The sequence below is a fragment of the Artemia sp. Qi Xiang Cuo genome, chromosome 5 (assembly GCF_049724085.1).
Source record: "Artemia sp. Qi Xiang Cuo chromosome 5, ASM4972408v1, whole genome shotgun sequence".
NCBI lineage: Eukaryota > Metazoa > Arthropoda > Branchiopoda > Anostraca > Artemiidae > Artemia > Artemia sp. Qi Xiang Cuo.
Window position 1 is genome coordinate 10,746,932 of NC_142798.1, and position 16,869 is coordinate 10,763,800.

The 16,869-nt window shown below is 36.6% G+C and overlaps 1 protein-coding gene across 1 annotated transcript in view; it reads left to right on the plus strand.

Annotated features, from left to right (window-relative positions):
- The window catches only part of Dph3 (Diphthamide biosynthesis 3), a 26,810-nt gene continuing 9,941 nt past the window's right edge, over positions 1 to 16,869 (plus strand). The window contains exons 1-2 of the mRNA XM_089089337.1: positions 1 to 133; positions 16,061 to 16,135. Coding sequence (XP_088945463.1) covers positions 26 to 133; positions 16,061 to 16,135 — 183 coding nt within the window. The 5' untranslated portion in view covers positions 1 to 25. The remainder of the gene's footprint in view (positions 134 to 16,060; positions 16,136 to 16,869) is intronic.

Genomic DNA, 16,869 nt, shown 5'->3' on the forward strand with positions numbered 1-16,869 from the left:
AATTACCATTTTAATAGCTAAATTAATGTCAGTATACCACGACGAAGTTGAAATTGAAGATTTTGAATACGATTCTGATACTGAGACTTATTATTATCCTTGTCCATGTGGGGATCGTTTTGAAATAACCAAGGTAATATTATAGCCTAACCAAATAGGCCTAGGCTAATAGATTTGCCCATGAGTTGTTCCTCCCAGCATCAGAAATATTTTCATGCCTAAAATATTTGATATGTGCTAGGATTCCTCCTGTGAAGGAGACCTCCTGTGAATGAAAAAGAATATATTTGATTTTATAATCAGCATTTCCTGGATATCCACTGTTTTATTATTGGAAAAAATTAGTTTATAAGCTTATATAAAATGGTACTATCCAATCTCCTTATAATTAAAAATATTTTTGCCATCTAGTTAGAAAATTTTGCCCATCTCTATAGGAGAAATTTGTATTTGCGAACTAGTTGACAAGAAACATTTCCCAAAATTAGGCCCTATAGTACTTTAGCTACTTTTGGCTATCTTGGAAATGGGTTAGATTATGAAAATGAAACTTTCAGGGATGGGTCTACAGGCTAAAGTATGTCCTGAGAAGGTATTTTGAAGTAGGCTAGCATAGGCCTACCTACATCCACTCCTTCTCTCTCTAGAGGGTCTTGACCTTTGATGACCTTTAAAAATGGTAATGGTAACCACAGATAAATATGATCCAGGGGACCATTCTTCTGTGATGTAGACTAGACACCACTGAACAACATCAATTTCTGATAGAGTAGCCTATGGATATGACAAGCAGTATCAGCATCCTAGCCCAACTCCTTTATATACATGCTGACTATTTATGAGACACAAATGATAGGCAGCTCTAGCCATATCTTGAAGGTTTGGCCTCCCATTCTTTGTTGATGTTGAAGACATGGCCTCCTTACTTAGAAAGTTCAAATCATTGATGACCCTTGGGCTAAAAAAAGTCTTGTCTGATTCTGTAGTTAAATTCTTTTGCTTACAAAGTGGTAAAGTTCTACGAAATCATTTTATTGAGTTAGGACAAAAGTGAATCCACTGTTCAATGCCTTTTTTATGCTAATTACAAATATAATAAGCATTTCTATCGGAAATGAATTTCAGCCCCCCCCCCCTAAATATGCAACTTCAGGGTTCGGGGTGTTCTCGCCAGTATCGGGGGGGGGGGCGGTAATTAATTTACAATAGAAATGCTTATTATATTTATAATCAGCATAAAAAAAGGCATCAAATGGTGTATTCACTTTATTCCTAACTCAATAATATGATTTTGTAGAACTTACCTACAAAGCTTCTTAGAATGACCTTCTATATGTCTTTCTTAAGGTAACTGAGTAGGGCTTATTTTGGGGTTGGTCAACATATTTATATGTGAGTAGCATGCCACTGTGCCTGTTTTAGATGGTCAAAACAGGCAGTTTGGTAAAATTCTAATTTAGCTACTTTTTGCTATCTCAGAAAGAGGTTAGGTTAGGAAAATGAAACTTTCAGGAATGGGTCTACAAACTAAAGTATGTGCTGGGAAGGTATCTTGAAGAACCTATGTTCACTCCTTCTTCCTCTAGAGTCCTGACTTTTGGTGACCTTTAAAAATCTTTGTGTTGTAAAACTGAAAAATGAAACCTTGCAGAATAGATCCTCTGCTGAAATGAAGTACAGCAAAATTATTTTCAGCTTCACAACTTTACTCAATCCCAATTTATAAGGTTTTAAAGATAAGCAAATACATTTCCTAAATTTTGAAAACAAAAACATTAATATGGCTTAAAGTTCTACTCAAATAACAGGAATTGCATTTTCAGAACTAAAGCCAGAGAAAAGGAAACTGATAACTGAAAATTAAGGTAAAATATTATTTTGTCAAATTTTCAATAGGTGTAGACCTTTCATGTAGGCCAATTTTAGGACCCTCTAGAGGGAGAAAGGGGGAGATCTGTACTTCAAAATATCTTCCCAGGACATACTTTAGCCTGTAGACCCATCCCTGAAAGTTTCATTTTCCAAACTTAACCCCTTTCAAAGATAGCCAAAAGTAGCTAAAGTAGAATTTTACCAAACTTTTATTTTCCAAAGAGAAAATCTGGAATTTTCTTCAGAAAAATTTACAGCTCATTTCAGATAGGCAAGGGGTCAACTAAACAAGATCCATTTTGATATTGTGTAACAAAAACAAGTACCTATTTTAAACTCTTTTGAAAGTTTTTTAATTTTTTTGTGGTCTCCAATTATGGTGTATTCCTCCAAACAATGGGCAATAGTAGAGTTTTGACTTAGTTAACTTAGAATTTTACTTTTTTTGGGGAAAGGAAGATTTATCAGAAAATGTACTGTTATGTCATAAGTTTTAGTTTTTTTTCTGTGAGTTCTTCTAGTTGGAAAAATAAAGTGTTGCTGGGGAGAAGTTACTAGTCAACTAGTTGGAAAATTAATTGTTTTATGGGGCAATGTTTGTTTCCAGCTAGTTGGCAAAATTAAGTTTTGCTGGGGAGAAGTTATTAGTCAACTAGTTGGAAAAAATTACATGTTGCTTAGGAGAAGTTATTAGTCAACTAGTTGGAAAATAAAAGTTTTGCTAGGGCAACATTTATTGTCAACTAGTTTGCAAATTTAAGTTTTGCTGGGAAGAAGCTATTAGTCAACTACTTAGAAAAGGAAAGTTTTGCTGGGGCAACATTTATTGTCAACTAGTTGGCAATTTTAGACTTCTTAAAAAACATGGTAGGCTAATAAAATAACAATGGTCTTATTTCATGCTCTTTTTCAATATATTAGTTGTTATCCTGACAGCAAAGCAACCCTCCCTCCCTGATGATCCCAAAATTAAAAGAAAATTACAAAAAGAGGATGACAATTTGCTAGATATTTTCCATAAAATTGCCTACAGATTGTTCTGGGTACCTGGCTGACTGACCATATTTCAAACAGTAGGCTCTACAAAAAATGTTGTTCAATCCTTCTTTCTAGGGCTATAATGAAAGAAAGGTTAAGATGGCTAGGACACATTCTGCAGATGAAGGATGACAAATTGCCAAAGATTTTCCTTTTTGGCCAACTGTCTAGGGCTAAAAGGAAAGCAGGTTGTCCTTGTCTGAGGTGAGAGGATGTTATCAAAAAAGATTTAAAGGAAATTGGAACTTCCTTGGAGGGGAGAAGTTACTAGTTTGAAAATAAATTGTTTTCTGGGGCAATGTTTGTTTTCAGCTACTTGGCAAAATTAAGTGTTGCTGGGGACAAGTTATTAGGCAACTAGTTGGAAAAATAAAGTTTTGCTGGGGAGAAGTTATTAGTCAACTAGTTGGAAAATGACTTGTTTTCTGGGGCAATGTTTGTTTCCATCTAGTTGGCAAAATTAAGTTTTGCTGGAGAGAAGTTATTAGTCAACTAGTTGGCAAAATTATGTTTTTCTGGGGAAAAGTCATTAGTCAACTAGATGGAAAAGTAAACTTTTGCAGGGGCAAAGTTTATTGTCAACTAGTTGACAAATTTAAGTGTTGATGGGGAGAAGTTATTAGTCAACTAGTTGAAATATTAAGTTTTGCTGGGGAGAAGTTATTAGTCAACTAGTTGGAAAATGAAAGTTTTGCTGGTGCAATATTTATTGTCAACTAGTTGGCAAATATAGATTTATCCTATACAGATGGGCCAAATTTTCCAACTAGATGACTAAAATGCTTTTAATTATAAGGAGATTGGATAGTACCATTCTATATAAGCTTATAAAGTAATTTTTTCCAATAGTCAAAGGGTAGAGTCCTGTATTTCCCAGAGACCCCTAAAAAAAGTCAATTTGCTTTGACTTTTTTTTAGAAAACCTCACTCCAGAGATTCTCAGTATCTAGGAAAGTCCTATCCTTAATGAGATCCTAAGCCTAAGGTTGGTTGGTCCTGCAACCCTCCACCTGAAATCTTCATGTAACGAAAACAATGATTCTGCCTCTGATGACCTTTACCTTCCATGACCTCAGCATGTCCTTGGACAAATTTAGGACCAACAAATGAAAGTTCTTGACCAAGATAGACTTTGTGTTGCCATCTGGAACATTCTTACACTCAACTTCTCCAGAGCAAAATTAATGCCTTCTCTTAAATGCTTTAATATAGTTGTGACTGGACTTATCAAAATGTGCCTAGTCAGAAGTGAGTCAAAAGATATCAGTGAAGAATATCACCTGATTTGGTGGACTGTTGTAAAACTATGGTAAAATAAAAACTAGTCTGTAAAATTGGTAAAATAAGGTATACCCTCAGAAATATAGGGTAAAATTGCAGTTTTAAAAATGCCCTGTAGCTAGAAGACCAGTTGAACATTTTTTTTGTTTTTTTTTCTTCTTCTTCAGCTGAAAACACTTTGACTCTATCCTTCGGTATCATGGTGGCTTTGAATGTGGCTGATGCTTCTCCATGGTTTTGGTTTTTATCCTTCCAAGGAGGGGGGGGGGAGAGAAAACTACTTTGACTTTTTAAAAAGGGCAAAACAAGGGAAGCGTAGGGTCTTGCTACTTTTTCCCCATAATTTAAGATAAAAACTTGTCAGGTACACAGTCAACTGTAGTGAAGCAAGGCATGCGTCCTGAACATCAGATCATTAACCCCTCTTCTTTTTTGATTGGGTTGACAATGTATCCCAATCTTTGAATATTTCTTCTTCTTCTATTTCACAGCAGGCGGGCTTTTCAGTAATACTATTTAGCCCTTTTCCTTTTGCTTCACTCTGTGGGCTAAAGAGCTACGGGCTTGATTGCCTCTTATTTATTAGATGTTCTCAGATATCTTTCAGTAGATGTTTCGACTCAAGGAGTTCAAATATATGATCATAGATGTTGATTTCTATGCTCTGTGTGCAGGTATAGTTGGCTAGGCTCTTGGCTGAGAGTGAGATTTTGTGGTGTTTGAAGCATTTTAACAGTTTACAAAGCAGGGTATGTTTTGCAGACGTCAGCATATTACATTCAAATAGGCAGTGGTCAATTGTTTTATTATTCATATTACAATACCTGCAAAGAGGGGACAGGGGAACTGAACCACTTAAATCAGGAAACTGGTATGAGAATGCAAGAAAGTTTAGTCCATTTGTTCCAGAATGAATTTTATGATAAATTTTAGAAAAATACTTATTGGGAAAGGGGGAAAGGACAGGATTATTCTTATTAAATGTAATATCCGATAGTCTCCATTGGTAAATATCTCTAATGGGGATTGGTCTCCCACTTGGCTGGTCAATATTTATAGCATTTTTTACTATTTCATCAACCTGATGATTACCACTTGTACCAGAGTAGCTAGGAATATACTGGAGATGAGATCTAATGCCACTTGAAGCAAGATTATCTATAATACTAAGACAATGATAAGTGTCAATGTCCAACTTATACTGAGGACTGAGGCCAGCAACTCAAGGCTTGATAAAGAGTCTGAATAGACTCTTTATTTCTTATTTTCTCAGGATAAATTTATATCCTTCTTCTTGGGACAATTCACTTGAGGCTGAACAGGATGTTGCCTTTTTATGTAAATTCACTAGTCCCAAAAATTACATTACTATTAAAATAAACAACATAATTGTAAACACTGCTTATAAATATTTGAAATATGGATGAATATGTAAACATGTAGATTAGCTAATTAGGTAAAAATGTGGCATAATCTTATTAGGGTTTACTCAATAAGTCAGCATAAATTGATTGCTATATATGGTGTTGTAGGTTTAGATCCATTAACAGTTTGAAAGCATGTATGAAAAAATCTCTTTTTGAAGATTGGGTCAAAGTTTTTACATCTGCCAGTGGGTCTGAATTCAGTCCTAATTTAATTTTCAAATTGAGGAGATTCGCTTGTTTTCTTTCCAGCATTTTACATTTCAGTAACATGTGCTCTGGAGTTTCTTCTTTGATATTACAGTACCTGCAAAATGGACTACTGGCAACTTCTCCATTTGGCTGCTTAATTTTATAGGCCTATGAGAAAGAATGGTGGTTGAAGTTAGCATTATTTGTACTCAGGCAATGAAACCAGACTGATTGCATCCTGGTTTGGAGAGGGGGATAGATTTGATGGCTTTAATTTGGGTAGTGTTTTCAGTTGCAATCTAGTTATGTCCCTTATAGTTAGAGGTTTCACTGGTTCCATTGGGCTTTTTGCTCCTTGCTTTGCTATATTGTCTGCTTTTTTATTTCCTTCTATACCCAGGTGACTAGGTATATATTGAAATTTTATATCACAGCCTAATCTTCCAAGGTTGCTAAGGTTTTCTTTAGTTTCATGTAAGTCTATGATGTAAGCAGATTTGGAGTCAGAGAATACTACTATATGTTTATTGCTCTGTTTCAGTTTAATTAGGGTCTCTAACCCCAAATTGATTGCAGCTACTTTGGCTGTTAGTATGCTGGTCCCTGCCTTATGTTTTTCCATAATGCATAGGCTGTGCTCTCTTAGAAAGCACCCACTTCCACATCCATCTTCACTTAATGATCCATCAACATATAGTTGGTTATATCTATCATATTCCTTTTTTAAGAGCTGTCCAAAATGTTGGATTGCAGTTTGGGATTCAATTTGTTCCTTTTTTTGGGGCAGGAATTCTAGTTTAACCTCTGGGGTGATTGATATCCATGGTGGATCTTTTACTATTTTAGTTTTAACATGCTCTAGTTTGATGGGGTATTGTGTCCTGGCCATAATTGCTGACATCAGTGGGTGTTTTTTTGGCTCAAGTCGGCTAGCTCTAGCTTATAATAATAAGAAATGATGAGGGGTTGTTTCCAATTTTGTCAGGCATCTTATGGTGAAAAGTGTGTATATATTTTCAATAGGTGGAAGCCCTCCTTCTTGCCGAAGGTTTTGAATCTCTGTTGTTTTTCTACATCCTGTCGAAATACGGATTTCTGGATCTTTCACACATTCTAATTTATTGAAGAGCTGTTTTGACTAAGTTCCAAATATAATCAGGTCATACTAAATTACTGGTCTGATGTACTGTGTGTAGAGTTTGAGGAGGGATCTATCCATACTACCCCAGGTTGTACCACATAGTATTTGAATAATTCTCATCTTTTTCATGCATGATTGTATGATATGGTCAATGTGAGGTTTGAAGGTAAGCCTGTAGTCCAGAATTATTCCAAGGTATTTAGTTGCACTGGTAGTTGGGATTGTAGAATTTCCTAGGGTAACTGGTTGTAATTCTACTTTTCGTCTATTATGGAAATATATGATCACTGATTTGGGGACTGATATGGGTAGTTTCATGCTGGTAGAAAACTCCTGGAGGTTATTAGAAATAATTTGGAGTGTACTTGCAACTTCAGCAAATGTTTTCCCTGTTGCTCATGCTCCAATGTCATCTGCAAAAATTCCATGTGGTGAGTCAATCTTTAATGCTCTCATATACAATATGAATAATAAGCAGCTGAGTACAGCTCCCTGTGGGAGACCCTTTTCAATAGGTCTTGAGGATGATAGTTTCCCATTTAATTTAACTTTAAAGGTTCTATTGTCTAGAAAGCTATCAATCAGTTTTCTGATTGGCTGGGGAAGCCTAATGCATGGAGTCTTTCCCCTAGTATGTCTTTTTGTGCATTATCATATGCTCCTTCTAAATCAATCAGTACAGCACCCAGTATTAATCCCTCATTCATAGTTTTCTGTGCATCTGTCACAAGTTTCAAAATGATGTCTATAGTTGAATGGTAAGCTCTGAATCCAGCTTGATATTTTGGGAGGATGTTATTTGTCTCTGTATACCTCTCGACACAGTTGTACAGCATTCTCTCAAACAACTTACCAAGGGTTGGTAAACATACAGTTGGTCTGTATGAATGTGGGTCATCTTTGGGTTTCCCTTGTTTGGCCACTGGTGTAATAATTGCTTGTTTCCATTGCTGGGGAAATATTCCTTGTGTGTAGCAGAGGTTAAATGTATGTATAAGAGCTTCTTGGAAATTTCTTGGGGCATTTGATATCCAAGAGATATGGATTTCATCTTCACCCGGGCTTGCTTTTTGATTAATTTTATTAACTGCTTGCAGGAATTCATTTGTTTTAAAGGGTTGTGTTAGCTGTGTTAGCTCATAAACTGTATTTAATCTTTCATCGTGCCTTTGCTTATTTAACTCTTCTTTGTGGGCAAACTTCTGTTGGTAGATGTCAGCAAATGCTTCAGCTTTTTTGCTATCATCTTCAAGTTGGATACCAGATACAAGTAGGGGATGCTTAATGTTATTCTTCTTTTTTTCCTGCTCCCTTGATTCTGTCTAAAAATTGGCGTTTTTTGATTCAGGTGTGTATCTGTCAATCCTTTCCTAGTAGGAAGCCCATGTCAGGGCTTTTGCCTTTCTTGTGTCTCTTCTGAGTCCTGAGCAGACTTGTTTAAATTGGATGTATGTTGTGGTGTTTGGGGTTTTTCTAAAATTCTTTTCTGCATCTCTTTTTGCTGTAAATGAGGCTTGACACTAGTCATTCCACCATGGTTTTGATGTCTTCCTTGATGATTTGTTTATGTATTGTTTGTTGGTAGTTCTAGGTATTGATGATATTGCAGCTTCTTTGAGATGAGTAGTTAGTCTTTTGTTACAGAATTCTGTGTCTTGGCTTTCTTGAATTGGCATGTAAACAATATTTTTTAGAATTTCTTTAAATTTAGTCCAGTTTGCCCTGTTATTGTTAAATTTTGGTGTGTGCTCTTCTTCTTCATAAACAGTTCTACCAATTTCTACCAGTATGGCATTGTGGTCTGTTAGTAGGTGAGGGATTGTACTTATTTTTGAGTATCTAGATAGTTTATTTGGCATTAGTTGTAGGTCAATGGTGGAGAAAAGGTTAGTTTTGCAGTCGTAATTGGTATTCATACCATGTGGATGTAGCTATTGACATTTCTGGGAATTCATTTAATAGGTTTTCTAAAAATTGGCCTGCCTTGTTGGTTTTCTTTCCTCCCCAAGTAGGGCTATGAGCATTGAAGTCTCCTGCTATTATTATTTTCTGATGAATCATCTTAGGTGCAATTTCTGTAAGGAATTCCTTAGATTCTTGGTTACCATTGGGATTGTAAAAGGAGTATATTGTTAGTGTTTCTCTATCTTTAAGACTTATTTTTACTCCAACTACATCAACCTCATTAGGGTATTACTTTGGTATTATGAAGTTGTGCTTAACATCTTTCCTTGCAAGGATAGCCACACCCCCTCCTTTCCTGCCTGATGATCTTTCTTTCCTGTAGAGCTCATATCTTTTTACCCATAGTGTACTTTCTTGGTCAAGGTGGGTTTCCTGGAGACATATAACATTTGTATCTTTTACTTTAATATACATGAGCAGCTGGTCTAGCTTTTCTTTTGATAGTGAGCGTGTGTTCCATTGGAGGATCTTTAGTGTTGTTTTGCTCTGGTTTTGTAATGGTTGGTTGTGGCTTTGGACTTTATGCATTGGTCATATAGTAGTAAACTTGATGGTTATTTAGGATGGTGATTAGATCTAGCTCTGCAGTCTCTACTAAGCTTTTAGAGAAGTATTTTGTGGCTAGTTCTCTCATGATGACTGCCTTAAGTCCTTGGGGCATTTTAGCTTTGGAAAGGAAAGTAATTGCCATGATGTAGGCTATGAGGTTGATGAGTGCCTTGGCTGTGTTGATTGGCATTGATTCTGTGGCCTGGTTTGTGGCTGATACTACTAGAGCTAATGGTCTGGGGTTTTGCTTGATACCTGGTAGGTTTGTGGGTCGTGCTTGCCAAGTGCTGTCGCTGGTGCGTGCTGAGGCTGGGACTAGGTATGAGAATCTGGAAGGTTTTGGTGATTTTGTGGTGTGCTAGATGTCCTTGGTTTCCTGGGGGTCTAAAGCATGCTGTAGGTTGGGGAGAGGGGTGGGTATGGAACTGTTTCTGAGGGGATAGCTGGCTGGTTGTATTTACATACTTGTGGGGCAGAAAATGGAATTGGTATATTTTTTTATTTCAGCCATTCTAATTATGTTAAGACTGTCTCTGTACTTAGGACATAGTCTTCTATTATCAGAATGATGGGGGCTATTGCAATTTATGCATTTAGGTTGGGCTTTACAGTCATTGCTTTCATGTTCTTCTTGGCACACTATGCATTTGTTTATTGTGGTTTTGCAATGCTTGTAGGTATGGCCTAGTCTATGGCATTTTTTTTTTTTTTTACAATGGATTGGTTTATCCTTGTATGCCTTATGTGCCTTTGGCTGCCCAAATAGAAATATTTGTTGGGTGATCTGAGGGTGTCCATCCAATATGAAAGGTACAGTCCTACTTGTTTGTGGAAAGTTTATTCCTGGTTTACCTAGGAAGTGGATAGCCTTAACTGGAATGTCTTCCCCATTGGCAGTCATTAAACCCTCTTTTAGATAAGCTTCAGGGATTTCAGGTGGTATGTTGTATACTACAATTTTTCTTCTTTTTGTTGAGGTTTCCACTTTTCAGTTGTCACCTGGATGCTTCCAACAGTTGTTAGCTGCAGAGCTGTTTTGGCATGGTTAGCCTCTGGGAACAGCACTTCTAATGAGCCATCTCTAGCTATGTTGATGCTGAAATTGCATCTTAGGGCCTTGAAGAGCGTTAATCTTATCTGCTGTATGTTCTTAGGTAAGAATAGTGTCTCCTGAGATTTTGGAATCAGTCTTATAACTGTTCCATCTTGGATGTATTTCTCTGTAGTTTGTTGGGTTGGGCTATGAATTAGGGGTGGTTGGGTGGTTTGGTAATGGCCTCTATGGTTTGTAGCCTGTAGAGGACTATTAGATGGCTTCCTCTGTACAGTGATGAACTCAGTTTCTACTGTGCTGGTTTCTGGTCTTTCCTGAACTGTGTGGCTATCATCAGATGTTTCAGTTTCAATTTCCAATGCAGGATTGGGGACTTGATTTGGGGAGAGTACTGCATCTCCCCAAGACTGGCCCGCTTCCAAGTGGGGGCCAGGTGGATCTGGTTTTGACATTCAGTCAAGGAAAATGGCAAAAATATTGATAACAGGTAAATCAATACAATAAATAAATCAGCTAAGATACTTGACCCAAAAAAAAGGATAATAATTGTAATCCTCCTCAAAATGGTAGTAAAAAGGATAATTTTTGTATTATTTATTTTCTAGCCTGTCTTACAGAATTGTAATCTTTTGCTCTTGCAACACCTATGGCTCTTGCAACAGCATCCTCCCCTTCTTCCGCATGTCAACCCTTCATCTTACAGTTTTAAGGATATCTTTATAAAATGTAGAGATTTTGGAAGAAGTCAATGATTCTATTAAAGATCTGTCTCTCTTCCTGTGCTGGAAGGTGTGCCTCTAGCTATAGCCTGATTTCCTGAAATCCCAATTTCCTGGTGGTTCTTTTAAGCTTGGAGTTGATTGTTTTCGACTTTGAGAATTTATAGAGGAGATGCTGAATAGTCTCAACTGTTGATGCATACTGGTGACAGAGAGGGCTCAGGCGTTTTTCCCACAAGCAGGGTTAAATCTCCAGCATTTTTATTGGGGGGAAGGGGCAAGAGGGGTCCATATCCGGATAGTCAAAGGGCATGGGATGTATAATAATTTTCTTCTTCACATTATTGGGGGGGGGGGCAACCCCAAACGACACCCCAGCCCACAAGTGTTCTTCCCTGAGAGAATCATTGCTTGGCTCTTAATCTTCAGAAAAGCCAAGTTAACTCTGAGTTCTTTGAATATGAGTTTCAATGGCCTACAGTGAAGTAATTTTGAATTTCTATGTCTCAGTGCATCCCTATAGGTGGTAGATAAAGAGTTTTGGCTGATTCCAAATGACCTCTGAATTGCATTGCTGGCCACTTAGTCAACCTTCTCATTAAAACATATTCCCAGGTGGCTGGGGACATGTTGGAAGGTTAGTTCTATCCCCTCTTTAACATGGGCTAATATCAATTCTTGCAATCAATGGATGTGTCTGTCTGTGACTGCAAAATGACCTTTCTTTATAATTTGTAGAGATGATTAGGAGTCAGAGAATACAACTATCTTTTTTCTGGGAGGAGGGTTTGCATGGACTACCTTCAGAGCCTTGTATATGTCAGCCATGAAAACAGAGGAACCATTAGGGAGCAGTTTTTAGATGTGGAGGTTTAGCATGGGGATGACTGCAGCAGCAGTTGCTTTACCTGCTTGTACTGAGCCATCTTTATAAATTTCCAGGAAATCATGGAACTTTGTCACTCTAACCTTTTGGAATTCTGCTCAAGTTATTGCTGGAGGGATATTTAGTTTCTTTTCAGCAATTAGTTGGGCTGGAGGAAGTGGCAGATGAGGGAAAGATTATCAGTCATTTTACCAATTTGGACAATTGGAAATAAAAGTATCCCATACCTCAATTCTCAGAACTTTAGGAGAATTTGCCTACAAGAAGGAAGTAAGTCATCTATGGACTGGTATTCTTTTCAAGCAAGAATGCTTTACGTCTTCAACTTGAGCATTCCATGTGAGCTGTTGATCCAAGGTTAATCTTAAAATGACAGGGTTAGCTTTGAGCTGAAATAATGTGCCTTTCATGTAAAACTGTGGTATTTGGAGATTTTGTTTATTATGGAAGATTGCTGCTTTTGTTTTAATGGCTGGTATTGGAAGGGACATCTTTTTCCAAGAAAGCTTCTAGTTCAAATTTGGCTTTCTGTTGATTAGTTTCCAATTCTTCAGTTGTGCATCCACATTTCCAAACAGTGACCTCATCAAAAAATTCCCTTTTGGATAACTTGAAAGTTCAAATTCTGATATCATAAGCAGGAAACACAGGGCTAAGAGGACATCCCCGAGATAGTCTTATGTCAAGCCTTTTGACTGATTTACCCAAACCCTGAGAGAGTGGTCAGTTAGGTAATTCTAAATGAAATGAATAAATGGCTCAGGGAAGTTCATTGAAAAAAGGATTGCATGTAACTTCTCTTTGGTTAAATTTCCTTATATGTCTTCAAAGTTGACCAATAAGACTAGTAGGATTTGGCCTTGTTCCAAGGCTGCTCAGATGGCTTCTTTGAGACACATGATTCCATCAAGTGCTGACAGTCCCTTTCTAAAACCTGATTGAGATTGCAGGAAGAAGTCATTTTTTCTCTGCAAACAATTCCAGTCTCTCTGGATTTTCTTTTCCATTATTTTCCCAAGAACTGGGAGTAGAGATATAGATCTGTAAAAAGAGGTTTTTTCTGGAGGTTTACATTTTTTTCCTAATTTGCTTAATAGTAGCTTCCTTCCAAACCCTTGGGAAATCCCCTTTCTGCCATAGTTCATCATGCAGCAATAACAAGTTCCGATGAAAATTTTCCCCTACTTCCTTTGCCCAAGTGTATGCTATTTCATCTTCAGCAAGTGCTGATTTTGTATTTACAGTATCAAGAGTCAACTTTAATTCATTCATTGAATTAAAGGATGGATGGCTGATTAGTACTTTGACTTTGTGTTTTTGGTACATGTCAGCAAGGACTTCTGCCTTATGCTTGTCACCTTGAATTGAGGAACAATCTATTTCAATTGTGGAATTTTTTTCCCTTTGATCCTCCTTGCCAACCATTCTATTAATAAAATTATGTGCTTGGGCTATGGGGTTATTTGCATCTAATTTTCCAAAAAAGGTGGATCTTGATTGTTTATTTGCCATTTCTATGACTGTGGACTTTTGCCTCTGTTCTTTTCATCTCTATAAAATCTTCCAGAACCCTAGTTCTGCTGAAAAAGTTTCTTGCTTTTTTCTTTTCCTTAACTGCAACTTCTGTGGTACTATTCCACCATATCTTTTGATTTCTAAAGTAAGATCTTAAAGGGGGTTGAGATATCTTTCTGGGTATTGCTTTCTCTGCTGCATCTCAGATTCTGTAAGTTGATGCTTGGGCCCTATCAGAGGGGCTAGGTAGCCTCCCTAATTTTGAGTAGTCTTCCTCCTCCAGAAATTGTTTGATAACTGTCCAGTGTGCTCTGCAATTTTGTAATTTATATGTTTCTGGGGTTGGATTATATGAAATATCTTCAGTGGAAGTGACAATGGCACAGTGGTCTTTTTTCAACTCTGCTTTTGGCTTAATATATATTTTTGCAAAAATTCAGGCAGGGGTATTTGAAGGTCTGTTGTTCCAAATCTTTTTTCTTTTAGGTTGTAGTGACTTTTTAGACCTCATGGAGTAATAACCATCAAATTCAGTTCTAGAATTGCTTTCTCTACTGAATTTGATTGAGTAGTATTTTCCCATTGATAGCTGTGGGTTTTAAAATCTCCCAGAGCCATGGTTTTATGATCCTTGTTACTTTTTTTATCACTTCAAATGTATTATTCCTTCCATTTGGGTTATAAAATAAGACTACTTTAAACAGTTTTCTGTGATGTTCTAGAATTTCAATTGCAATTGTATTAAATTTGTTAGGTTATACCTTTGAGACCACCAGAGAGTGTGGGATTCCTTTTCTTATCATCAGGGCTACAACTCCTCCCTTTCATCCAGTTGATCTATCTTTCCTTGATTTTTCTTCTATTATGAAGGTTAGTTTCCTGGAGGCATATTATATCTACTTCTAGCCTACTAAATTATATCTAGCCTACTGCATCATTGATGCTTTACTGAAAACTATATATACATTCTTGGAAAGAAAACTATATATAACAGTCTTGGAAAGAACTAATAAAATTAAACTGAATATTTGATATATAATGATATTAATTGCTTAAAGCTGGTCAGCCCAAGATTTTACTTCACTGTAATTTTCATTTAATCTTCAATGTTGTAATAAGTATAAAAGAAAATATTTGTAATATAATTCGTTTTCTTTAAAGTGCAAATTATGCAGTAGGCTTTAGACTTTATAGTTAGGGAAGGGGACAGTAGCCCTTTTGTTTGTTTTAACATGATTTGCATATTCATTTTAAGTTAGTGCAAACAAATAGAGTCAGCAAAGTTTTATATATGTTCTCCCCCATTTGCCCCCCCCCCCAACGGGACTGGATATGACCATTGACTATAAATATGTATATTGAAATATATTCAGGAACATATACTCTGAAATACATATATTGCTAGGTTACTCTTGATAGACATTTTGAGATTTTTGACATGCTTATGTGGGAATGCAAAACTTTTAGTAGGCTCAGAAAGGAGGAAGACTTTCCCCATAAGTTTTGCGGGAAGGACCAATTCTTAGGAAAAGAAAAGTGCAATAAAGATCATAATGATTTTAAGTTGTTGGCATGGAATGTACCTTTTGCTTTCAGACAAGATCCACCTCCCAATGAAGGACATGGATGCATCCAACTGTGTAAATCAGCTTTAGCTAACAGTTATGTTTTTGACAAATAGAACACCAGAAGCCATCATCTTGCACTTTTTGCAAAAATGGACCTGTCCTTCCTTCTGGAGAATTTCTTACCTCCTAAAATGTTTGCTTATAGCCTGCACATCTGGTATCCAATATGACATAGGCCTGCCTTGTAGGGAGATTGGGCACCATAAATTTTTTCTCTTGGGGTTGAAAACACTAAAGACTGCTATCTTTTGCCATCATTTTCAATTTTCTAGATGGATGGGGGTAAGGGGTCTTTCATTAGGTTTGGGGGATTCCAAGACTATTGTCATTACATTTAATTCAATTCCTTTTGGGGGGGGGGGCTCCAAAACTGCCAAGCCTTCTGGGTAAAGTACCACTTAAACTTTTATTGCTTCTAATTGTAATTAAAGAGACTTGCTTCTATTTTTGTTTCTAGTGATCACAATAAGCATAGGTTCACCAAATCCGATATTTGAGGAGGGATTAGAACAATGTTCCCAGGAGAAATATGGATTTTCTTTCTGGAGAAGGAGGCCCTTCTAGCTAATCTTGGTAGGGGATCCATCTGATCCCCCATATGAAGGTCTTTTCAATTGCACAAAAGCACACATAAAAACTGTAGCAGCAACAATAAGCTTCAGCCTAGAGTATTGACATGTTCTTCTCTACCTTTTCTTTGACACTTTATGAAGGAAAATCCTCCAGCACTTCTCCCTGTCCTCTCCTATGCACTGGTATGAATTTGGGCATATTTTACTGTTTATTTACATTCCAGGAACAACTTGAATCAGGTGAAGATACTGCAACTTGTCCAAGCTGCTCATTAATTGTCAGAGTTATTTATAGTTTGGTATGTATTTCAATAGATATTTTTATATTTATTTATCTGCTTATATGGTGTTTTAGTGGTGTTTTTATGGTGTTTATGGTGCTTTATGGTGCTTTTAGTGGTGCTTATGGTGTTTTTATGGTGTTGCTCACAGCTGTCTCAGTGTAGTTTTATATTATTAAAAAAAAATTAAAACTTAAAAAAAAAATTATAATAAAAAATATGAAAAAAAAAAAAAAAAAGTAAAAATAATTTTGAGTTGATGTGTCTTCAGAGAATGAGCAAGATTGTCATTTACAAGATTCAAATAAACAATTTTACTTCAGTAAAACCATTTTTTCAAACATTAAACCTTGATAATAAACTATGCTGCTTATTGAGCTAATGGCAAGAGATTATTCTCTTTTCCCCTTTGTCATTACAACAGTATTGATTCACCTGTTTGTCATATAGATCTCTGTTATGGGTAATTAATTTTCTCATAAATTTTAAGTAAGTTCAGAATATCCAGAACAAATACTGTCTCTTACAGGAAGATATCTAGAAAATGTTCACAACACTTTACCTTGCTTTGACGAATCACAAATTCTGAATATGGGACAGGAACGCGATTGCCAGCTAGAAATTTGTGCATGTCAAATTTGGAATTGTTTAAGTCCTGAGGTTTTCCAGGGCTATCCTATTGATTGACCTGTCCTTAATTATGGAACTCGTCATTCTATGTAGAAGTTGAACCAGAGCCATCTTCCCTGCCT